General features: G+C 43.2%; 1 protein-coding gene across 3 annotated transcripts in view; it reads right to left on the bottom strand.

Annotated features, from left to right (window-relative positions):
• Window positions 1–24000, bottom strand: part of LOC137368716 (receptor-type tyrosine-protein phosphatase alpha-like) — a 315891-nt gene that overhangs the window by 175123 nt on the left and 116768 nt on the right. For all 3 annotated transcript variants that reach the window (XM_068028891.1, XM_068028900.1, XM_068028908.1), the window contains 2 exons: window positions 1700–1779; window positions 769–1077 (listed from right to left, as the gene is read on the bottom strand). In XM_068028891.1, coding sequence (XP_067884992.1) covers window positions 769–1077; window positions 1700–1772 — 382 coding nt within the window. In that variant the 5' untranslated portion in view covers window positions 1773–1779. The remainder of the gene's footprint in view (window positions 1–768; window positions 1078–1699; window positions 1780–24000) is intronic.

Here is a 24000-nt window from a genome sequence, read left to right as displayed (position 1 = left end):
GATGCTGTAGAGCAAGGCCATCACACAAAATGTTGTTAAAGTCAAGTAAGTCATTAGAGTGCCTTTCTGATTTTTGCAGCAGGATACAAATTTAAACCACCCAACTTTTTTTTAAAAATAAAACTCCATTTTGAAATAAAGGTGGCCCCTTTCATAATCAGAATGGCATGACCTGGGGTTTGAAGCAGGATCAGTAACAGTAGTTTGACCATGATCTAACATGTTCAACTAACAAAATGACAGGAAAATTAGAGGGAGAACCTCTTGGCTTCCTCTTTGGTTAGCAAATGGTTATCAAAGCTGCACAAGCAGAAGCCTGAAGGCAGGTTATTTACTACCCTCTCAGCTATAAAGGACATGAGTGAACCAGAAAGAATAGAAGGGACAAAGGAGGAAGGAGGGATAAAAGCCTATAAATTGCAGCGATCAGTGGTATATAATAAAATAAATTCTGCTCCCTCCCATCCCTCAAGACATAAATGCTTGAACTTTACAACAAATACAAGTTACAGAAATCATGCAAGAAATAGGTTAGTGTGTGATAAATGAAACCCATGCATTTTCTTTGCTGAACAAGTGAAGTTGATGGCAATGTTTTATTAAAAAGTCAGCTTATTTTTTTAAAAGAAACATTTTCATATTTCTGAAATAATTCAGTGCAACAACTTCACCACAGTTCAGTTCATTCAAACTTAACACATTCACAGCAGGATTTGTTTTCCAAGCAAAAATAAAATTGAACAAAATGGCAGATGAAACTTAGTCTACCTGATGTGGGGACAGCAGTTGTTTCAGCTGACGACTCATTTGTTTTTCCATTTGTTGTTATGGATGGATTGGCTGTTGCGCTAGAATTTGTAAAGTTTGGAGTCACTTCTTGCAAAATTTTAATTGTTGTTTCAGTTGTAGCTAGAGTAGAATTCTCACTGGCAGCATCTGTTGTATTAAACATTTGTGAATCATCTCCAGTCATAGAGGCTGATCTTGGGTTGGGAGTAGTCTGGCTTGCTGAAGCTTCTCCTTGCACACTTGAATTTGTTAAGCTTGTAGTGGAGATGGTGGTGGCAGAAGGTGAAACTAAAAGCGAAAAGTAGATCAAAAACTGAAACTGGCTAAGGGCATGCATTTAAAAAAAACAAACTATCTTTATATGCATGAAGCAGATAAGTGAGAAACTAAAAAAAGAACACAAGTACCACATTGAGAAACGGCTTTCATATCACACACCAATACTACACTTCATCCATTATCTGTACAATGCAAAATTCAGTTTCGTTGGACTACATTCAGAGCATCAGAGTCACAATCTTAAAATTTTCTCAACTGCATCTGCACATACAGTAGTACTTATGGAGGTATATTTGACTCACCAGTATAGCTAGTGCTAATGTCTGTGGAATTGTTTATTTGAACAACTTAATTTTTAAAAAATAAAGGCTGGTGTAGGCTATGGTATGAATAAGATTTCTGTACGAAATATGATCACAGAAAAATGCATTTGCTACTGTGGGTCGATGACTAATAATTAATTCAATTTCTGATTCATATTAAAAACCTAGTCAAGCATTTAATGTTTTATGATTGCAACCTTATTGCAGGGTGAAGTAATTTAAGTAGTTGTGGTTTCCAGTTCATTGATTGGAAACGGTGATTGTAATGCAGCGTCTGCTCCCATTTCATATTAGCTTTGATTACATACCTGTTGTGTTCTGTGTTTGGAGGCATGTTGGACCACTGCACAACAGCAGCAAAAACAGAAACCAGAAATCCATGATAATGCTGGAAATAAAAGTGAAAATATATTTTTTGTCATAAGTATCTCTTACAAAATAATTCTTACTTTATCAAGCACAGCAATACACTACATATATTTGAAGTTTGAGATTTCTCTAAAAACTGAGAAAATTAATAAAATGTTAAACTCCAAATAAACAATTTGCCAAAATTACCAGATAGTACATGGTAATGAATTAACATCGGGAATGTTACTACCAGTAAGAGTTTGTTTTATGCAGATCTTAATAACTATGTTTGATGTGCATTCTGTACACCAGATTTTACTTCATATGTAAAATGTCTCTTGCCTTCACTTTGAAACGTGATTTCAGTTTCCTATTTGTTGTTTTTTCTTTTGTGTGCTTTACTAACTCCAAAATGTAGTGAGCACTCCTATACTAAATGCATCTGCTCTTAGTGGCCTATTAGTGTCATTTATGGCACAGAAGGAAGCCTATTCAACCCATCGAGTCCATGCCGGTTCTCCATGAGCTATGCAGTCAGTCCCACTCCCCAGCTCGATCCCCGTAGCCCTGCAAGTCTACTCTCTCTGCTGGCCATCCAGCTTCCTCTTGAAGTCATTGTCTCCACTTCCACCACCCAACTGGGCAGCGGGTTCGAGGTCACCACCACCTGCTGCACAAAAAGTGCTTCCTTAAATTCACCCTGCGCCTTTTGCAGCTGTACAAGTAGTGCAGAGTTGGGGGAAAGAAAGTATTTGGGGTAGGGAGGGGCAATCTCCCCTGAAATGTTTTTATTTTTGCCGCTCCATTGTATATGATTTTGCAGTAGAATTTATTACATTCTTTTAATGGCACTCTCCTTCCTCTCTATCCCCAAAACACCACTCCCCACTTCTGCTCAATTCCCTCTCCCTTTCATTGCCATCCATATTGTGTTTCCTTTTTCCATGCCCCCCTCCTTCCCTTATTGACTTCCCTATCTGAGTACTACTATTAATGGAGAGGAATTAGTACATGAGCACTAATGCTGCTTTCTTTAAAAACCATTTACTATCTCAAGCAATCATTGACAAGTAAATGGATTTTCAGTAAGTATAGCTAGATACAATCTACAACTGAAATGGTTCAATGATGGTTAAAAAATACCAAACTATCTATCTAGATTTTCATCAAGGTATGTTAGTAACTGATCACTGGACTGGGATAGGGAAAGAGCATAACTCTTCAAGAATTATTTTGATGCAGAGAAACTAATTCAGCAGGGAAGAATGGCAGTAATTTTATTTTCCAGTAACAAAGAAAATAGGAGCAGTAGGCCATTCGGCCCTGCTCAGCCACTTGAAAAAGATCATGGCTGATCGTCTAATTCAGTACCCTGTTCCCGCTTTCTCCCCATATCCTTGATCCTTTTGGCATTAAAAAATAAATCTATCTCCTTCTTGAATATATTTAATGACTTGGCCTCCACTGCCTTCTGCGGTAGAGAATTCCACAGGTTCACCACCCTCTGAGTGAAGAAATTTCTCCTCATCTCAATTCCAAATTGCATACCCCGTATCCTAAGACTGCGACCCCTGGTTCTGGACTCCACAGCCATCGGCGCATCCTCCCTCTATCTAGCCTGTCTAGTCCTGTTAGAATGTTATAGGTTTCTATGAGATCCCCTCTCATTCTTCTAAACTCTAGTGAATATAGGCCTAGTCGACTCAATCTCTCCTCATACGTCAATCCTGCCATTCCAGGAATCAGCCTAATAAATCTTCTTTACCCTCCCGCCATGGCAAGAACATCCTTCCTTAGATAAGGAGACCAAAACTGCACACAATACTCCAGATGCGGTCTCACCAAGGCCCTGTGTAAATGCAGTAAGACATCTTTGCTCCTGTACTCAAATCCTCTTGCAATGAAGGCCAACATACCATTCGCCTTCCGAAGAACTGCTTGCTGCACCTGAATGCTTGCTTTTAGTGACTGGTGTACAAGCACACCCAGGTCTCGTTGCACCTCCCCCTTTCGCAAACTATCACCATTCAGATAATTTGCCTTTCTGTTTTTACAACCAAAGTGGATAACCTCACATTTATCCACAATATACTGCATCTGCCATGCATTTGCCCACTCACCCAACTTGTCCAAAGCACATTGGAGCCTCTTTGCATCCTCCCCACAGCTCACAATCCCCCCCCAGCTTTGTGTCATCTGCAAACTTTGAAATGTTACATTTAGTTCCCCCACACAAATCATTAATATATATTGTGAATAGCTAGGGCCCAAGCATTGATCCCTGCAGTACACCACGAGTCACTGCCTGCCATCCGGAAAAAGACCCATTTATTCCTGCTCTGTTTCCTGTCTGCCAACCAATTCTGCCAGTATATTACCCCCTATCCCATGTGCTTTAATTTTGCACACTAACCTCTTGTGTGGGACCTTATCAAAAGCCTTCTGAAACTCCAAATACACCAAATCCACTGGTTCTCCCATATCTTTTCTACAAGTTACATCCTCAAAAAACTCCAGTAGATTTGTTAAGCATGATTTCCCTTTCGCAAACCCATGCTGACTTTGTCTAATCCCATTTATGCTTTCCAGGTGTTCTGCTATCACATCCTTGAGAATAGACTCTAGCATTTTCCCCACTACTGATGTAAGGCTAACTGGTTTGTAATTCCCTGTTTTTTCTCTGCCTCCTTTTTTAAATAGTGGGGTTACATTTGCCACCCTCCAATCTGTAGGAATTAGGGCGGCACAGTGGCGCAGTGGTTAGCACCGCAGCCTCACAGCTCCAGGGACCCGGGTTCGATTCCAGGTACTGCCTGTGTGGAGTTTGCAAGTTCTCCCTGTGTCTGCGTGGGTTTTCTCCGGGTGCTCCGGTTTCCTCCCACAAGCCAAAAGACTTGCAGGTTGATAGGTAAATTGGCCATTATAAATTGTCACTAGTATAGGTAGGTGGTAGGGAAATATAGGGACAGATGGGGATGTTTGGTAGGAATATGGGATTAGTATAAATGGGTGGTTGATGTTCGGCACAGACTCGGTGGGCCGAAGGGCCTGTTTCAGTGCTGTATCTCTAATCTAATCTACACCAGAGTCTATAGAATTTTGGAAGATGACCACCAATGCATCCACTATTTCCAGGGCCACTTCCTTTAGTACTCTGGGATGTAGATTATCAGGCCCTGGGGATTTGTCAGCCTTCAACCCCATTAATTTCCCTAGCACTTTTTTTTTACTAATACTGATTTCCTTCAGTTCCTCCCTCTCAATAGACTCTTGGTTCCCTAACATTTCTGGGAGGTTATTTGCATCCTCCTTTGTGAAGACAGAACCAAAGTATGTATTTAATTGTTCTGCTATTTCTTTGTTCCCCATTATATTTTCCCCCGTTTCTGACTGTAAGGAACCTACATTTGTCTTCATTAATCTTTTTCTCTTCACATATTTATAAAAGCTTTTACAGTCAGTTTTGATATTCCCCGCAAGTTTACTCTCATACTCGATTTTCCCCCACCTAATCAACCCCTTTGTCCCCCTATGCTGAATTCTAAAGTACTCCCAATCCTCAGACTTGCTGCTTATTCTGGCAATTTTATATGCCTCCTCTGTGGATCTAATACTATCCCGAATTTCTTTTGTAAGCCACGGTTGAGCCACCTTTCCAGTTTTATTTTTGCGCCAGACAGGCATGAATAATTGTTGTAATTCATGCACACGTTCCTAAAATATTATCCATTGCCTATCCACCGTCAACCCTTTTAATAAAGTTCCGCAATCTACCAGAGCCAACTCGCGCTTCATACCTTCGTAGTTTCCTTTATTTAGATTCATACCCTAGTTTTGGATTCAACTACTTCACTCTCCATCTTTATGAGGAATTCTATCATGTTATGGTCGCTCCTCCCCAAGGGACCCCACACAAGATTGTTAATTAATCCTTTCTCACTACACAATACCCAGTCTAGGATAGCCTGTTCTCTAGTTGGTTCCTCAACGTATTCGTCTAAAAAAACTGTCACGTACACACTCCAGGAAATCCTCCTCCACAGTATTAGTGCGAATTTGGTTCGACCAATCTATTGGTAGATTAAAGGAGGGCTGTGGGTGTGCACAGCCTGTTCCTTCACTGAGGCCAAAAGAACTGCATAGTGATGGCAGGGAATTGTGGTTGGGGTGTCAAGAGAAAAAGGCAGTTAGCATCACATTTTCTACAAGTACCCTTTTTGTTCCTATCGAGGGAAGTGTTGGAAGAATTGGCAGCTACAGTGCATTTTGTTCTTTCAAACCTGATGCAGAGCATGCCAACGAAAATAAGGGACGACTGCAGATGACAATTTCAACTGACAGTTGCTGCTGGAATTAATAGACTGGCTATTGCAGAGCCACTGGGTAGCCAATTTGTGGCAGTGGTTTAGCATAAAAATCACAATTTCAACTCTCACCTATTGTCACCCTGACAGCTTTAACATGGGCATTAGCTATTTACAGCATCTTCTCCAGGCTTAATGGTATTGTAGTTAAATGCTGACAATTGAAACAGATTCTTACCATTGACACAAGAGCTTTAAGTGCATTTTCAGATGAAATGTTGTGACTCATTCAGCATTTTTAATAGACAATATCCTATGATATTAGAAGTACAGCCTTCAGGTGAAGCAGGTTTGACTGTAGGAAGATATCAATGGACTGATCAGGTAGGCAGTAAAGTGCCAATGGAATTCAATCCAGAGAAGTGTGAGGTAATGCATTTGGGATGACAAACAAGCTAAAGAAATACACAATCATGGTAGGATTCTGAAAAATGTAGAGGAACCTTTGAATGTATTTCTACAGATCCCTGAAAGTAGCAGGACATGCAGATACGATGGTCAAAAGGCATATGGAATACTTTCCTTTATTGGCTGAGGCCTAGAGCATTAGAACAGGGAGTTTCTGCGAAAACTGTATAAAACACTAGTTAGACCGCAGATAGAATACTGCATACAGTTCCGGCCATTGCACTACATTAAGGATGTGGTCGCAGTTGAGAGGGTACAGAAGAGATTCACAAAGATGTTGCCAGGAATGGAGAACTTTATATATGAAGAAGGATTGGCAGCGTGAGTTTGTTTTGTTGGGAACAGAGGAGGCTAAGGGGAATTTGAAAGTAATTGGTGGATGAATTAGAGGGAAGTTATAGAGTAATTTTTCACCTTGAGAGTTGGGGGGGGTGGGGGGGCGGTGTGGTCCGAAACTCACTGCCTGAAAGGGTGGTAAAGGCAGAGACTCTCATCAGATTTCAAAATCACTTGGATATGCACCGAGGTGCCGTAACCTACAGAGCAAAGGACCAAGAGCTGAAAGATGAAATTAGACTGGATGGCTCTTTTTCAGCCACTGGGGCAAATGACCTCCTTCTTTGCTGTAAATCTTTCTATGTTTCGATAAGGAAAAAGCAGAGTCGGGTGAAGGCAGGAGACCCAAGGGTGTTAAAAATTTGGGTGAGGGAAAGGACAGGGGAAGAGGTTGGGAAGGTAATGGCAGAACATACTTCGAAGCTGGAATGGGATAGGTGGTGTGAAGCAAAAGAACATAGAAGAATCCAAGAATTGCAAAAAAGGGGAGAAAACTGAACACAGGAACAGTAGTAGGTCATTGAGCCCCTTGAGCCCATTCTACGATTCAACAAGATTATGGCTGATCCACAACCTAGCTCCACACGCCCGCCTTTGTCCCATATCCCTTAATACCTTTGGAGAACAAAAATCTCTCAGATTTGAAATTAACAATTGGTCTAGCATCAATTGCCATTTGCAGAGGAGGGTTCTGCACTCCTACCACCCCAAGTGTAGAATTATTTCCTCAATTCACTCCTGAAGGGTCTGGCTCTAATGTTTAGCCTATGCCCCCTAGGATGCAACCAGCAGAAATAGTTTCTCTCTACCATCTCTTACACTTAATATCTTGAAAACTTGAATCAAGTCACCCCATAGCTTTCCAAATTCCAGTGAATAGAACACAGGTTTGTGTAATCTCTCTGCGTATTTAACCCTTGCAGACCAGGCATCAGTCCAGTCAATCTACGTTGCACTCCCTCAAAGCAAATGTATCCTTCCTAAGGTGTGGTGCCCAGAACTGTTCACAGTACTCCAAGTGTAGTCCAACCAGGGCTTTGTTCCACCCATTTGTATTGTTCTCTAGATATCAGCATTCCATTAGCCTTTTTAATTATTTTCTCTCATTCTTCATGACAGTTTAATGATCTATGTATGTGAACCCCCACCACCAGCACCCGCCCCCCACAAGTCTCTTTGGACCTCCACTGTTTTTGCTTTTCACCATTTAGAAAGTACCCAGTTCTAACCTCTTTAGGTCCAAAGCAGATGGCCTCACATTTGCCTACAATGAAATCCATTTGCCACAGTTTTGTCATTCATTTAATCTATCAATATCTCTTTGTATTTCATGCTTCCATCTACACTGCTTACAATAGCGCTGATCTTTGTCTCATTTGCAAATTTGAATGTTTGGTTTTCCCTTCCATCTAAGTCGTTAATATAGTGATTAGTTGAGGACCTGACACAGTTCCTTGTAGGACACTACTAGTCACATTCTATCAATTAGAATAACTGCCCATTAACCCTACTCTGTCTCAGGTGAAGGTACCTAAGTGAGGCTGAATCTCAGGCGAAACAAGTAACAATATAGTAAGACCAACACAATTTTTCCTCAGTGAGTACTATTTTGAGGCAACACATGCACTGTCCACCAGAAGTATGGTGTGCCTGTGATTTCCTGCTAACCCTCACCAATGGCCCTTGTATCTAATTAAGATAGTCACTAATAAATCCAATAAGTAAGTCAGGAGAAACCTCTTTACGCAAAGAATGTGCAACATGTTACTACAAGGAATAGTTGAGGTAAACAGCATAATGCTTTCAAGGGAAGCTAGATAATTACATGCAGGAGAAAGGAATAGAAGAATATGCTGATAAAATTAGATAAGGTATGACGGGTGGAGGCTCCATGAAGTGGGTGGGAGAAGACTCATGTGGAGCATAAACACTGACATTTTTGTGCATCTTACTGGGGGCAGACTTTTGTCAGGTATGGCTATTGATCCAATTGAATGATCTAACAGGCTCAAGGCTGAATGGCCTGCTCCTGTTCCTATATATGTTCCATGAACAAGCTATCGAGCCTCTTAAATTATGACACTGTCTCTGCTTCAATTACTAACTTTCCTCACCAAAAACAAATCTGACATGAAACATATCAGGAGCTGAAAATGGAACCAATTTTCCTTACCTAGCACAGTAACACTGAGGCCAATTGCAACACTCTCATCACCAACCTTGCTGAGACCAGTTAACTCAATACAGCTCTAGGACATCACTGCAGGAGTTCCTCAGGGTAGTGGCCTAGGCCCAACCATCTTCAGCTGCTTCATCAATGACCTTCCCTCCATCATAAGGTCAGAAGTGGGGATGTTCATTGATGATTGCACAATGTTCAGCACCATTCACGACTCCTCAGATTAAAGTCTGCAAATGAAACTCGACCCAAGCTCGACAGAACCACATCCGACCCGAGCCCGATCCGGCCAGAGTCCTTTCATTTTTTTCCCGCGCCCGACCATCAGTTAACCTAGCTTCTGTTTCTCACTTTGTTGCTTATCTGCACAAGCTTAGAAAAACTGTAACTAAACAACCTTTCAAGTCCAAAATGTACATTAACATTGGAGCCACGTGCCGGAGGTGGTGATAAAGTGTGTCCGACCCGGCCCGAGCAGAGCCGGAACTCCAGACTCGAAAGAGCGACCGACCAGAAACATCGTCGTCAGGTTCGGGTCGGGAAGCCATGCTCTACCTCAGATATTGAAGCACTCCGTGTAGAAATGCAACAAGACCTGGACAATATGCAGCCTTGGGCTGATAAATGGCAAGTAACATTCGCGCCACACAACTGCCAGGCAATGACCATCTCAAATAACAGAATCCAACTATCGCCCCTTGACATCCAACGGCACTACTATCGCTGAATCTCCCACTTACCATTGACCAGAACTGAACTGCAGTAGCCATATAAATACTGTGGCTGCAAGAGCAGGTCAGAGGCTAGGAATCCTGCTGCATGTAACTCACCTCCTGACTCCCCAAAGCCTGTCCACCACCTACAAGGCACAAGTCAGGAGTGTGATGGAATACTTTCCACTTGTCCGGATGGGTGCAGCTCCAACAACACTCAAGAAGCTCGACACTGTCCAGCACAAAGCAGCCCGCTTGATTGGCACCCCATCTATAAACATTCACTCCCTCCACCACTGACGCACAGTGGCAGCAATGTGCACCATCTACAAGATGCACTGCAGTAATGCACCAAGGTTCCTTTTACAGCACCTTCCAAACCCGCGACCTCTACCACCTAGGAGGAGAAGGGCAGCGGCTGCCTGGGAAGACCACCACCTGCAAGTTTCCCTCCAAGCCACACACCATCCTGACTTGGAACTATGTCACCGTTCCTTCAATGTCACTGGGTCAAAATCCTGGAACTCCCTTCCTCACAGCACTGTTGGTGTACCTGCACCCCAAGGACTGCAGCGGTTCAAGAAGGCAGCTTACCAGCACCCTCTCAAGGGCAATTAGGGATGGGCAATAAAAGCTGGCCGAGCCAGCGACGCCCGTATCTCATGAACTAACATAAGAAAAAAACCACAACCATCTCCCTTTGCGCTAGAAACAACTCCAATCAGCGGATGTTTTCCCTGATTCCCATTGACTCCAGTTTTGCTAGGGCTCCTTGATGACATACTCTGTCAAATGCTGCCTTGATGTCAAGGACAGTCACACTCATGTCACAAATTTATGTCCCCGAGTCACTGACCTCTCTGCCAAGGTAAATAGGCCCTTCACATTCACTCTATCCAGGCCCCTCACAATTTTGTACATTTCACAGAATCACAGAATTGTTACAGCACAAAAGGAAGCCATTTCGCCCCTCGTGTCTGCACTGGCTCTCCAAAAAAGCAATTCACTCGGTTCCATTCACCCACCTTCTCCCCGTAACCCCGCACATTCGTCCTTCTCATTTAACAGTCTAATTCCCTTTTCAATGCTTCAATGGAACCTGCCTCCACCACGCTCTCAGGCAGTGCATTCCAGACCTTAACCACTTGCTGCGCGAAAAAGATTTTCCTTATGTCACTGTTGCTTCTCTTACCAAATACGTTAAATCTGTGCCCTCTCGCTCTCGATCCTTTCATGAGTGGTAACAGTTTCTCTCTATCTACTCTGTCCAGAACCCTCATGATTTTGAACACATCCATCAAATCACCTCTCAGCTTTCTCTTCTCCAAGGAAAACAGTCCTAACTTCTCCAATCTATCTTCACAACTGAAGTTCCTCATCCCTGGAACTATTCTCATGAATCTTTTCTGTACTATTTCCAATGCCCTCACATCTTTCCAGAAGTGCGGTGCCCAGATCTGGAAGCAATACGCCAGCTGAGGCCGAACTAGTGTCACATACAAGTTCAACACAGCTTCCTAGCTCTTGTACTCTATACCCCTATTAATAAAGCCCAGGATACTGTATGCTTCATTAACCACTCTCTCAACCTGTTCTGCCATCTTCAATGACTTAGGCACATATACACCCAGGTCCCTCTGCTCCTGTACCCCCTTTGGAATTGTACCCTTTATTTTATATTGTCTCTCCATGTTCTTCCTACCAAAATGAATCACTTCACATTTCTCTGCATTGGATTTCATCTGCCATCTGTCTGCCTATTCCACCAACTTGTCTATGTCCTTTTGAAGTTCTGCACTATCATCCTCACAATTCACAATGCTTCCAAGCTTCGTATCATCTGCAAACTTTGAAATTGTGCCCTGTACACCAAGGTCTAGGTCATTAATATACATCAGGAAAAGCAAGGGTCCCAACACTGACCCCTGGGTAACTCCACTACAAACCTTCCTCTAGCGCAAAAAACATTAACCACTACTCTTTGTTTCCTGTCACTCAGCCAATTTCATATCCATTTTGCTACCGTCCCTTTTATTCCATGAGCTATAACCTTGCTCACAAGTCTATTGTGTGGTACTGTATCAAACACCTTTTGAAAATCCATGTACACATCAACAGCATTGCCCTCATCAACCCTCTGTTATCTGCTAAAAAAACTTCAGCAAGTTAAACAGGATTTCCCTGAAGAAATCCATGCTGGCTTTCCTTAATCGACCTGCATGTGTCCATGTGAGGGCGGCACAGTGACGCAGTGGTTAGCACCGCAGCCTCACAGCTCCAGTGACCCGGGTTCAATTCTGGGCACTGCCTGTGTGGAGTTTGCAAGTTCTCCCTGTGTCTGCTCCGGTTTCCTCCCACAAGCCAAAAGACTTGCAGGTTGGTAGGTAAATTGGCCATTATAAATTGCCCCTAGTATAGGTAGGTGGTAGGGAAATGTAGGGACAGGTGGGGATGTGGTAGGAATATAGGATTAGTATAAATGGGTGGTTGATGGTCGGCACAGACTCGGTGGGCCGAAGGGCCTGTTTCAGTGCTGTATCTCTAAACTAAACTAATTTTGACCCAAATTATTTTTTCTAGAAGTTTCCCACCACATAAGTTAAACTGACTGGCCTCCAGTTGCTGGGCTTTACTTTACACCCTTTTTTGAACAAGGGTCTAATGTTTGCAATTCTCCAGTCCTCTGGCACCACCCCGAGTCTAAGGAAGACTGAAAAATTATGGCCAGTGCCTCCACGATTTCTACCCTCATTTCCCTCAGTATCCTTGGATGAATCTCATCCGGTCCTGGTGCTTCATCCACTAAGTTTTCAATCAAATTCCTCTCAGCCTCCTCTGTTCCAAGGAGATCAACCCCAGCCTATCCAATCTTTCCTCATAGCTTCATTTTTTCAGTCCTGGCAACATCCTCGTAAATCTGCTCTGTACCCTCTTGAATGCAATTGCATCCTGTCTGTAATGAAGTGACCAGAACTGCACACGGTACTGAAGTTGTGGCCTAACTAATGATTTATACAGTTCCATCATAACCTCCCTGCTCTTATCTTTTATACCTTGGCTAAGAAAGGAAAGGACTCCATATGCCTTCTTAACCACCTTATCAACCTGTCCTGCTACCTTCATGAATCTGTGAACCTTCACTCCAAGGTCCCTCACTTCCTCTATACCTCTCAGTATTCTCCCATTAATTGTGTATTCCTTTGTCTTGTTTGATCTCCCCAAATGCATCAGCTCATACTTCTCCAGGTTGAATTCCATTTGCCACTCTCCTGCCCACCTGACCAGTCCATTAATATTTTCCTACAGTCTACAGCTACCCTCCTTGCTATCAACCACACAGCCAATTTTGTGTCATCTGCAAAGAATCACCTCACAAAGCTAAACTATGCTTGATAGAACCATCGCCCAGTTCATCCCATTTCCCAGGTGTCTGCTCTGACGCACTCCCTCTCTTAACAAGAGCTCCATTCTCCGTAACTTTCAGCTCATGAATACCCACATCTGTCAGGCTATCCCCTGCTATCTGCAATACAATTCTACCAAGCATGCCTTCTTTTTCTCTTCCATCCTCATTTCCAAATGAAGCATCATCCTCGATGCTACTTGAAAAGCAAAAGATTGCAGGCTGTGGGGACAAAGCAAAGGAGTGGGACTAACTAAATAACTAATTCAAAGAGCCAACACAGGAACGATGGCCTGACTGGTCTAGTGAGCTGTATGATTCCATGATAAAAGACCTGTTCATTCTTCCACTGACCCTTACCCTATCTTCCTGGCAACCACATTTACCACCTCCTACATCAGAGTCCTACACACTCTTTGTTGTGAGACAACGATTTACATGTACTTTCTCTAATCTGGTAATACTGTACTTATTGCTCGTCCTTTACACTGGGGAGAACACAGAGTTTAGGGAACTGCTTTATTGAGCACCTCTGTTCTGTCCTAAGTGTGACTTTCACTTCCATATGTCACCAACTCACATTCCCTTGAAACCCCTCAATCTTTGGCTTTCGACACTGATCCAACCAGGCTCAACGCTAGCTTCAGTAACAAAAGCAGGTTTTTCTGGAGATAGGTATCTTGCAACAAGCCCTGTTAGACTTATTCGTGCATGTTTAGCTTTTAAGAAGTTTTGGCCACAAAGTAGCTGGAAGTGTCAACTGGTTAACAGTGTGGCAATAGCATCAGCGCATCTGGGACTTTGGTGAACAGGACAAACAGTGCATCTCTTCAATGAATAAGGTACAACAGCAGGAAGGGTGAATTAAGGTGGGTGACTTCCATGACACAGAAAGAGAAAAATTGGGTTGAAACACAAAACAAAGGGAAGTAAGAAAATAATTACAACTTAACCTTTTAAAAAATTTCAACCTAAAGAAATTAGACTCCACACTTTTAATAGTTCACTTTCTGGGTAAGAACCTTGGAAATGTTACGGCACAGAAAGAGGCCATTGAGCCCATCGTGTCTGCGCCGGCTGAAAAAACAAGCAACCCAATCGAATCCCACCTTCCAGCACCTGGTCTGTGGTCTTGCAAGTTACAGCACTTCAGGTGCAGGTCCAGGTACTTTTGAAATGAGTTGAGGGTTTCTGCCTCCACCAGTGATCTGAGCTGAGAATTCCAGACACCCACCACCCTCTGGGTAAAAACGTTTTTCCTCATGTCATCTCTAATGCTTCCACCAATCACCTTGAATCTGCACCCCCTGGTAATTGAACTCTCCGCTAGGGGAAACAGGTCCTTCCTGTCTACTCTATCTAGGCCCCTCATCATTTCGTACACCTCAATTAAGTCACTCCTCAGCCTTCTCTGTTCTAAGGAAAACAACCCTCCTAGCCTATACAATCTTTTCTCATAGCTAAAATTTTCAAGCCTTGGCAACTTGTTGTATATATCCTCTGTACTCTCTCCAGAGCAATTATGTCTTTCCTGTAATGTGGTGACCAGAACTGTACGCAATACTCCAGCTGTGGCCTCACCAGCGTTTTAAGACAGTTGCAGCATTACATCCCTGCTTTTGTACTCTATATCTCGGCCAAGAAAGGAAAGCATTCCATATGTCTTCTTCACCACTTTATCTACCTGTCCTGCCACCTTCAATAACCTGTGGACATGCACTCTAAGGTCTCTCACTTCCTCTACCCCTCCCAACATCCCCCCATTCATTGTGCATTCCCCTGCTTTATTTGCCCTCCCCAAGTGCATCACCTCACACTTGTCCGGATTGGATTCCATTTGCCACTTTTCTACCCACTCAACCAAACCATTGATATAATTCTGGAGTCCTCAGCTATCCTCTTCACTGTAACTACACAGCCAATTTGTGTCATCTGCAAATTTCCCAATCATGCCTCTCACATTTAAGTCCAAATCATTAATATATACCACAAACAGTAAGGGCTCCAACACTGAGCCATGTGGAACACCACTGGAAACTGACTTCCATTCGCAAAAACATCCGTCAACCATTATCCTTTGTTTCCTGTCACTGAGCCAATTTTCGATCCAACTCGCCACATTCCCCTGTATCCCACTGGCTACTACTTTTCTGACCATGTCTGCCTTGTCTGCCATGTGAGACCTCATCAAATACCTTAGTAAAATCCATTTGGACCACATCCACTGCACTACCCTCATCAATTCTCCTTGCTACTTGCTCAAAAAATTCAATTAAGTTGGTAAGACATGACCTTGCCTGAACAAATCCATGCTGACTACCCGATTAATCCTTGCCTTTCCAAATGGAAATTTATCCTGTCCCTCAGAACTGACGCTAATAATCTGTCCACCAGAGGTCAGACTGACTAGTTATGATTATTTGGCCTATCCCTCGCACCCTTTTTAAACGATGGTACAACGTTCGCAGACCTCCAGTTCTCTGGTACCTCGCCTGTATCTAGTGAGGATTTGAAAATGATCTCAGAGAATCCGCTATTTCCTCCCTGGCTTCCTTGAACAACCTGGGATTCAATCCATCCGGCCTGTGATTTATTTCTTCCTACTGGTGAGTGTTTTTCTCAAGATGAAACTTGGTTGAAGGAAAGGTGAATTACGAATCCAATTAAATTCTGGGACAATGATGAGTTCTGACTATCTTGAAAATTACTACAGAAACTAAAACACTACAACAATTTAACTAAGAATCTTGCATTATTCAGCGTCCGAGTAATGTCTTTTTTCCCCCACTATCCCCATATCCTTCTGTTATTATGCCACAGATGTTTTTATTTCAGATTTCCAGCATCTGCAGTATTTTGCTTTTATTCTAGTGTACAATTCACTGCCACTTCTCTTCCAAGAATGCCTACCTTGAAGAAATTCTGCTCTTCTCTCAGACAGGATTTTCATTTGTCTCTTTTTCTTTGCTCACCTTCATTGCTTTCTATTTCCCTCCTGGTGTTTGATAAAGTGTCTACCAAAACTCATTTTTACAGCCACATCTCCTTCCTCAGCGACTGTCATCGGCTCCGACTTATTACATGTGGATTTCAACTGAAGTTTCATCCTTCATGTTTTGAATCCAACCAGGATTACAGGTATCTCCGAGAAATACAATGTACCTCGGACTGCTGTTCTCGCCGCAACCCAAGATACACACTCAGTGCCATGCGCCGCAACATGCACACACTGGGCCTCTCTCTCCATAAGCACCATCTCACCTCATCTCAAAGCTATTATACTCTGCAGTTTCATTTTATCCTTCGTCTTAACCGACACATGAACAAAAAACTTTTTTTCTTCCTTTCAAGGAACGCAAACTCCAGCAGTTGATGGGGACTAATGCCCCTCCAGATCCTCCTTCTCCTTCACTTTCCTCTGACCCCACCCCTTCTGATCTGACCCCTTGCCGTGTATTCACGACACCTTCTGACCTTCCCCTCTCTGACCCAGATCGTTCTGTACTCAGCAAAGGACTCAGTTTTATCTCCTTATGGCCCCACCTCAATGAATTTCACGCTCGGTATAACGTTGAGCTCTTCTTCCATCACCTTCGCCTCCGGGCTCACTTCTTTGACCAGGAGTCCTCTGCCTGACCAGCAGACCCATTCACCCGCCTCCAGCATTCTCCCTCCACCTGGACCCCTCCCTCTGGCCCATTACCCACTCTTGATCTTTTTATTGAAAACTGTCAGCGAGACATCGGCTGTCTCAATTCCTCTGTCCCCCTCGCTCACTCTAACTTGTCTCCCCAGACTTGCCGCAATCTGTTCTCTCAAGTCTAACCCCAACATTATCAAGCCTGTTGACAAGGGTGGTGCTGTTGTTGTCTGGCGTACCGACCTTTACCTTGCAGAGGCTGGACACTTCTTCCTACCTCCCCCTGGACCATGACCCCACAACCGAACTGTCCACAGGACTGTCACCGACCTCATCTCCTCTGGAGATCTTCCCTCTACAGCTTCCAACCTCAGTCTCGCAACCCTGGACAGAGCACTTCTACCTCCTTCCTAAAATCCACAAACAGGACTGTCCTGGCACACCCATTGTCTCAGCCTGTTCCTGCCCCAAAGAACTTATTTCTTCCTATCGTCTCTCCCCGGTCCAGTCTCTTCCCACCTACATCCATGACTCTTCTGATGCCCTACATCATTTTGACAATTTCCAGTTTCCTGGTCCCAACCGCCTCCTCTTCACTGTGGACTTCCAATTTCTCTACACTTCCATCCCCCACCAGGACGGTTTGAGGGGTCTCTGCTTCTTCCTTGAACAGAGGCCCAACCCATCCCCATCCACCACCACCTTGCTGAACCTGTTCGCACATTGAACAACTTCTTCAGCTCCACTCACTTCCTTCAAGTAAAAGGTGTTGCTATGGGTACCCACATGGGTCCTAGTTATGCCTGTCTTTTTGTGGGATATGTCGAACATTCCTTGTTCCAGTCCTACTCAGGCCCCCTCCCCCAACTCTTTATCTGGTACATTGTGTATCTGTGCAGTTTCCTGCACCCACCCCGAACTGGAAAACTTTATCAACTTTGCTTCCAATTTCCCCCCTTCTCTCACCTTTACATGGTCCATCTCCGACACTTCCCTTCCTCAACTTCTTTTTCTCCATCTCTGGGGATAGGCTGTCAACTAATATTCATTATAAGCCCACCGACTCACACAGCTACCTCAACTACACTTCTTCACACCCTGCCTCCTGTAAGGACTCCGTTCCATTCTCCCAGTTTCTCCGTCTCAGACGCATCTGCTCTGTTGATGCAACCTTCCACAACAGCGCTTCTAATATGTCTTCCTTTTTCCTCAACCAAGGATTCCGCCCCACTGTGGTTGACAGGGCCCTCAACTGTATCCAGCCCATTTCCCACACCTCTACCCTCACCCCATCCCCCTCCCTCCCTCCCAGAACTGCGACAGGGCTCCTCTGCTCCTCACTTTCCACCCCGCCAGCCTCCAAATCCAAAGGATCATTCTCCGCCATCTCCAATGTGATGCCACTACCAAATGCATCTTCCCCTCCGCAACACCCTGGTCCACTCCTCCATTACCCGCAACATCTCATCCCTTCCCACGGCACCTTCCCATGCAATCGCAGGAGATGTAATACTTGCACTTTGACCTCCTCTCTGCTCACTATCTCAGGCCCCAAACACTCCCTTCAGGTGAAGCAGCGATTTACTTTACTTCTTTCAATTTAGTATACTGTATTCGCTGCTCACAATGTGGTCTCCTCTGCATTGGGGAGACCAAACGCAGATTGGGTGACCGCTTTGCGGAACACCTCACTCAGTCCGAAAGCATGACTCCGAGCTTCTGGTTGCTTCCCATTTCAACACAACCCCCTGCTCTCGTGCCCACATCTCTGTCCTGGAATTTCTGCAGTGTTCCAGTGAACATGAACACAAGCTCGAGGAACAGCATCTCATTTATCGATTAGGCATGCTACAGCCTGAACACTGAGTTCAATAATTCCAGAGCATGACAGGCCCCCCTTTTTTATTTTCAGTTTTTTTTTTCTTTTTTCTTTTTCTTGTGTTTCATTTTTAGTTTGTTTCATCATTCATTTTTCTTACCATGTGCCTACTCACTGTTTTTTTCAAGTTTGTGCTTTGGGCCAGGGCTGTTCATTTTTCTGTCCATTAACACCCTCTCTGCACTAACACTTTGTCTTTCAACACACTATTAACATACTGTTTGCACTTGCTCCATGACCTTCTGGTCAGTTATTCTCTGCGCCCCTGTCCCATCAACACCTTGCCTTTTGTTATCTCTTGCCCCACTCCCCGCTTTATTTGCTTAAAACCTATTACATTCCTAACCTTTGCCAGTTCTGATGAAGGGTCACTAACCTGAAAGGTTAACACTGCTTCGCTCTCCACAGATGCTGCCAGACCTGCTGAGTATTCCCAGCATTTTTTGTTTTTACTTCAGATTTCCATCATCTGCAGTATTTTGCTATCTCGACTTGAAACATACTCAATGACAGCTGTCTGGGTAAAGAATTCCAAAGATTCACAACCCTCTGAGTAAAGAAATTTCTCCTCATCTCTGTCCTAAGCGGCATCCCTCTTATTTTGAAATTGTGTCCCCTGGTTCGAGATTCCCCAACCAGGGGAACATCTTAGCTGCATCTACTCTGTCTATCCCTTTAAGTATTTTGTAGGTTTCGATGAGATCACCTCTCATTCTTCGAACCTCTAATTAATACAGGCCCAGTTTCCCCAATCTCTCTTCACAGGACAGTCCCGCCACCCCAGGAACAAATCTGATGAAACTTCGTTGCACTCCCTCTACGGCAATATCATCCTTCCTAAGGTAAGGGGACCAAAACTGCACACAGTAATTCAAGTGCAGTCTAACCAAGGTTCGATACAATTGAAGCAAGGCTTCACTACTCCTGTACTTAAATCCTCTTGCAATAAAAGCCAACATACCATTAGCCTTTTTAATTGCTTATTGCACCTGCGTGTTAGTTTTCTGTGACTTATTGAGGACGCTCAGGTCCCTTTGTACATTTACACTCTCTAGTCTCTTACCATTTAAGAAATGCTCTGCATATCTGTTTCTCCGACCAAAATGCATAACCTCACATTTTTCCACATTATATTCTATCTGCCACATTCTTGCCCACTCACCAAGTCTGTCCAAATCCCCTTGAAGCCGCTTTGCAGCTTCCTCACGACACACATTCCCACCTAATTTTGTGTCATTCATGAACCTGGAAATATTACATTTAGTTCCCACATCCAAATCATTGATATATATTGTGAACAGCTGGGACCCAAGCACTGATCCTTGTAGTACCCACTAGTCACAGCCTGCTAATGCGAGAATGACCCCTTCATTCCTACTCTCTGTTTTCTGCCTGTTAACCAATCCTTAATCCATGCCAGTATATTACCGCCTATCTCATGTGCTTTCATTTTGCTAACCAACCTCCTATAGGGGATCTTTAAGGAGGAGATGTTTCAGGTTCAGGCTAGGTACCCATTGCAACCAGAGGGAAAAGCGGCGAAATCAAAACTTGGGCTGCTTGGGTAACGAATGTGATAAAGAATATGATGAAACAAAAACGATGGTGCATGATGCATGTCAAGCAAATTCTTCAAGCAAGAACCAGGTCAAATACAAGAAGTTGAGAAAGGAAATGAAGAGGAAAATAAGACAGTCTGAAAATAAGACAGAGAGTATGAGTAGAAGGGCAGTTAACATAAAAGGGTACTCAAAAATCTTTTAAAGGTATGTAAATAGTAAGAAGCAGGGTGGGGCTTATTGGGGACAAAGAAGGTGATATATGCTTGGAGGAGCAGGACAAGGCTAGAATACTTAATGAGTACAAATAGTCATTTGGTTGCACAGAACTTGAGTTTTGCTGAAAATAGAGACATGCTGTCGAAGCTTTTTGTCTTGCTCCATCCTGTCTACTCTATCCAGGCCCCTCATCATTTTGTACACCTCAATTAAGTCACCCCTCAGCCTCCTCTGTTCTGAGGAAAACAACCCTCGCCGATCCAATCTTTCCTCATAGCTGCAACTTTCAAGCCCTGGCAACATTCTTGTAAATCTCCTCTCCAGAACAATTATGCCCTTCCTGTAATGTGGTGACCAGAATTGTACACAATACTCCACCTGTTGCCTAACCAGCATTTTAGACAGTTCCAGCATTACATCTCTGCTTTTGTATTCTATACCTCAGCCAATAAACGAAAGCATTCCATATACCTTCTTCACCACTCTACCTACCTGTCCTGCCAACTTCAGGGACCTCTGAACATGCACTCCAAGATCTCTCACTGCTTCCACCCCTCTCAATATCCTCTCGTTTGTGTATTCCCTCGCTTTGTTTGCCTTCCCCAAATGCATTACCTCATACTTCTCTGGATTGAATTCCATTTGCCACCTTTCCACCCACTCAACCAAACCACTGATATAATTCTGGAGTCTACCGCTATCCTCTTCACTATCAACTACATGGCCAATTTTTGTGTCACCAGCAAATTTCCCAATCCTCCCACATTTAAGTCCAAATCATCAATATATAACCTCAAACAGCAAGGGACCCAACACTGAGCCCTGTGGAACGCCACTGGAAACCTCTTTCCATTTGCAAAAGCATCCGTTGACGACTACCCTTTGTTTCCTGTCACTGAGCCAATTTTGGATCCAACCTGCCACATTCCCCTGTATCCCATGGGTTTTCATTTAACTGACCAGTCTACCATGCGGGATCTTACTAAAATCTATGTAGACCACATCCACTGCACTACCCTCATTAATCCTCAATCCAGTTAGTAAGAAATAACCTTCCCTTAATAAATCCATACTGACTACCCCTGATTAATCCGTGCCTTTCTAAGTAATCCTGTCCCTCAGAATTGATTCTAATAATTTACCCACCACCGAGGTCAGACTGACCAGTCTATAATTATTTAGCCTATCCCTCGCACCCTTTTTTAACAATGGTATAACGTTCGCAGACCTCTAATCCTCTGGCACCTCACCTGTATCCAGTTAGGATTTGAAGATGATCCTCAGCACATCCACTATTTCCTCCCTGACTTCCTTAAACAGCCTGGGATGCAATCCATCGGCCCTGACGATTTATCCATTTTCAAGGATGTCAGACCCTCTAGTACTTCCTCTCTCATTATGCTTATCCCTGCCAATATCTTCTGATTCCATGCATAAGTCCCAAACACATTATTTTCTTTATATTTAAGTAATTGTCACTTCATTTTTTTTTAAAATTCACATTACATTTGTTCTTCTCTATACTAAATTTCATCTGCCACCCTGTCTGCCCAAATCTCAAATATATTAAAATCCTCGTATAGTTTATCCTGTTCAGCTTTATATGATCAACAAATTGAGCCACTCTGCTTGGGTACTTTCCTAAAAATTTTGCCACAGAACACAAGAGATTCAAAATCAGTTTTACTCACAGAAGAACGTTTCAATTCATTGTCATATTTTATGATGCTTAGTTTGCCTGCGGCACATTATGACTATATCCTGGAAGGACAAAATCACGAATGCCGCAGTCTTAGCAAAGGCAGAGCTCCCAAGTGTGTCAGCACTAATTAAACAGAGGCAGCTCTGTGGATTAGGCATGTCTGCAGGCTGACGACAGTTGTATGGCCAATGACGTCCTGTATGGTGAGGTAGCCAGAGCCAACCAGTGGGGCACCCAAAGCTTCACTTCAAGAACGCCTGCATGCATGACATGAAGGCCCTAAACAATGACAACCATAGCTGGGAGTCACTGGCCGACGAAAAGAGGGAAACGGCGACAGCTCTTGTGGGCTGGCGTGCACCACCAGCATGACCAGTGGCTACAGAGGCTTGACAACAGGAGGCAACACCGTAAGTAACAACCCAAAACGTCACCTTCATGTGTGGCACTTGTGGCAGAACCGGTCTCTAAAAAAGTTGGCCTCCACAGCTATCAGCAAAGATGTACTATATGAAGACACCCCATCTAAATGTATTGTTTGCTGCATGTCCATCATCTCTCGTAGATGGAAGGATACCAACAGTTTAAAAAATGCTCAAGGAAGAGCCAATTAACATACAAGCACTATGTGTGATTTGTTGAAATGTATATTTTTAATGGCAGCTCTTGCAAATTGAACAGTTATTTAAATTTAGACAGCCCAGTCTCTGTTTTAAAAGGTACTTACGACACTGTCTTTTTGAAATCAGGGAATCGATCAGGAGTTGCTAAAACTAAACCCAGAAAACAACATTTTGGTTGAACTTCGATTAAACCTACCCAGCAAGTTCTTTGTGTCAACATAAATTTAACACTTAAAAAAAAGTATAGTTTTTCAAGTCAATATATGGGAAGATAAGATTCTTCTAGTAGCTGCGCCTGAAATTTTATGGATTGCACAGCATCTCACAATATCTTTAGACACTATGCATAAACTACTTAAGTATGCGGATCCAAGACAATATCACAAAATAACAACTTACAAAAAGGAAAAACAATCGACATCTTCACAAAGTTTTATACTGATATTTTCAGTGATGTACATTTAAATCTTTTGCCTGGTTTCTGAATCCTCATTCATGCAGACAAATGGACAAGTCAGGTGACCAATTTCACACAAAAGATAGCAGACTAACTTATTGAGAAATTTTAGTGAAGCCAATGGCACAAATTAACTTGAGACAATGGGACACATTTCCAAAGAAAAATAATGAAATGACACAATGAGTATTACAAGCTGACCTGTTTTTCTGTAAAATATCCCATGTTTCTACACCCAATATGAGCAACAGCAGAAGTTCTTTCATCACAACCTCAAATTAGCACTCCAGTTACACTGGCTACTAGTGGCAGAGTCAATGAGGTTGGCACAATCCTTCACATCAGAAATCCGTTAAAACTGGCTACTAATAATTTACTCACTAAATTACTCACTGAGTCCTGTCATCATGTTACTATTTTGAATCTGAAGCGAATAGCAACACAACATTTAGAGGGTGGCATCGTAGCTATGTTGTGCCAAATTGACCACATCTAGACTTGGACTAGCATCAGCCTCAACTCTGCCGATTAGCTATCTTACTAACTATTCAGATTGCAAACAGTGTAGGAAATTTTACACATTGCTTAAGCTTTAAATATTTGATGCACCGGCAAGAAGCAGAAGCTTTAATCTTCCTCTTTGGCCTCCTTATCTCGAGAGACAATGGGTAAGCGCCTGGAGGTGGTCAGTGATGTGTGGAGCAGCGGCTGGAGTGGTTATAAAGGCCAATTCTAGAGTGACAGGCTCTTCTACAGGTGCTGCAGAAAAATTTGTT

Source organism: Heterodontus francisci, chromosome 1 (genome assembly GCF_036365525.1).
Source record: "Heterodontus francisci isolate sHetFra1 chromosome 1, sHetFra1.hap1, whole genome shotgun sequence".
NCBI classification, from domain to species: Eukaryota; Metazoa; Chordata; class Chondrichthyes; order Heterodontiformes; family Heterodontidae; genus Heterodontus; species Heterodontus francisci.
Note: the sequence above shows the minus strand (reverse complement) of the source record. Positions and strands in the feature narration are given on the sequence as shown.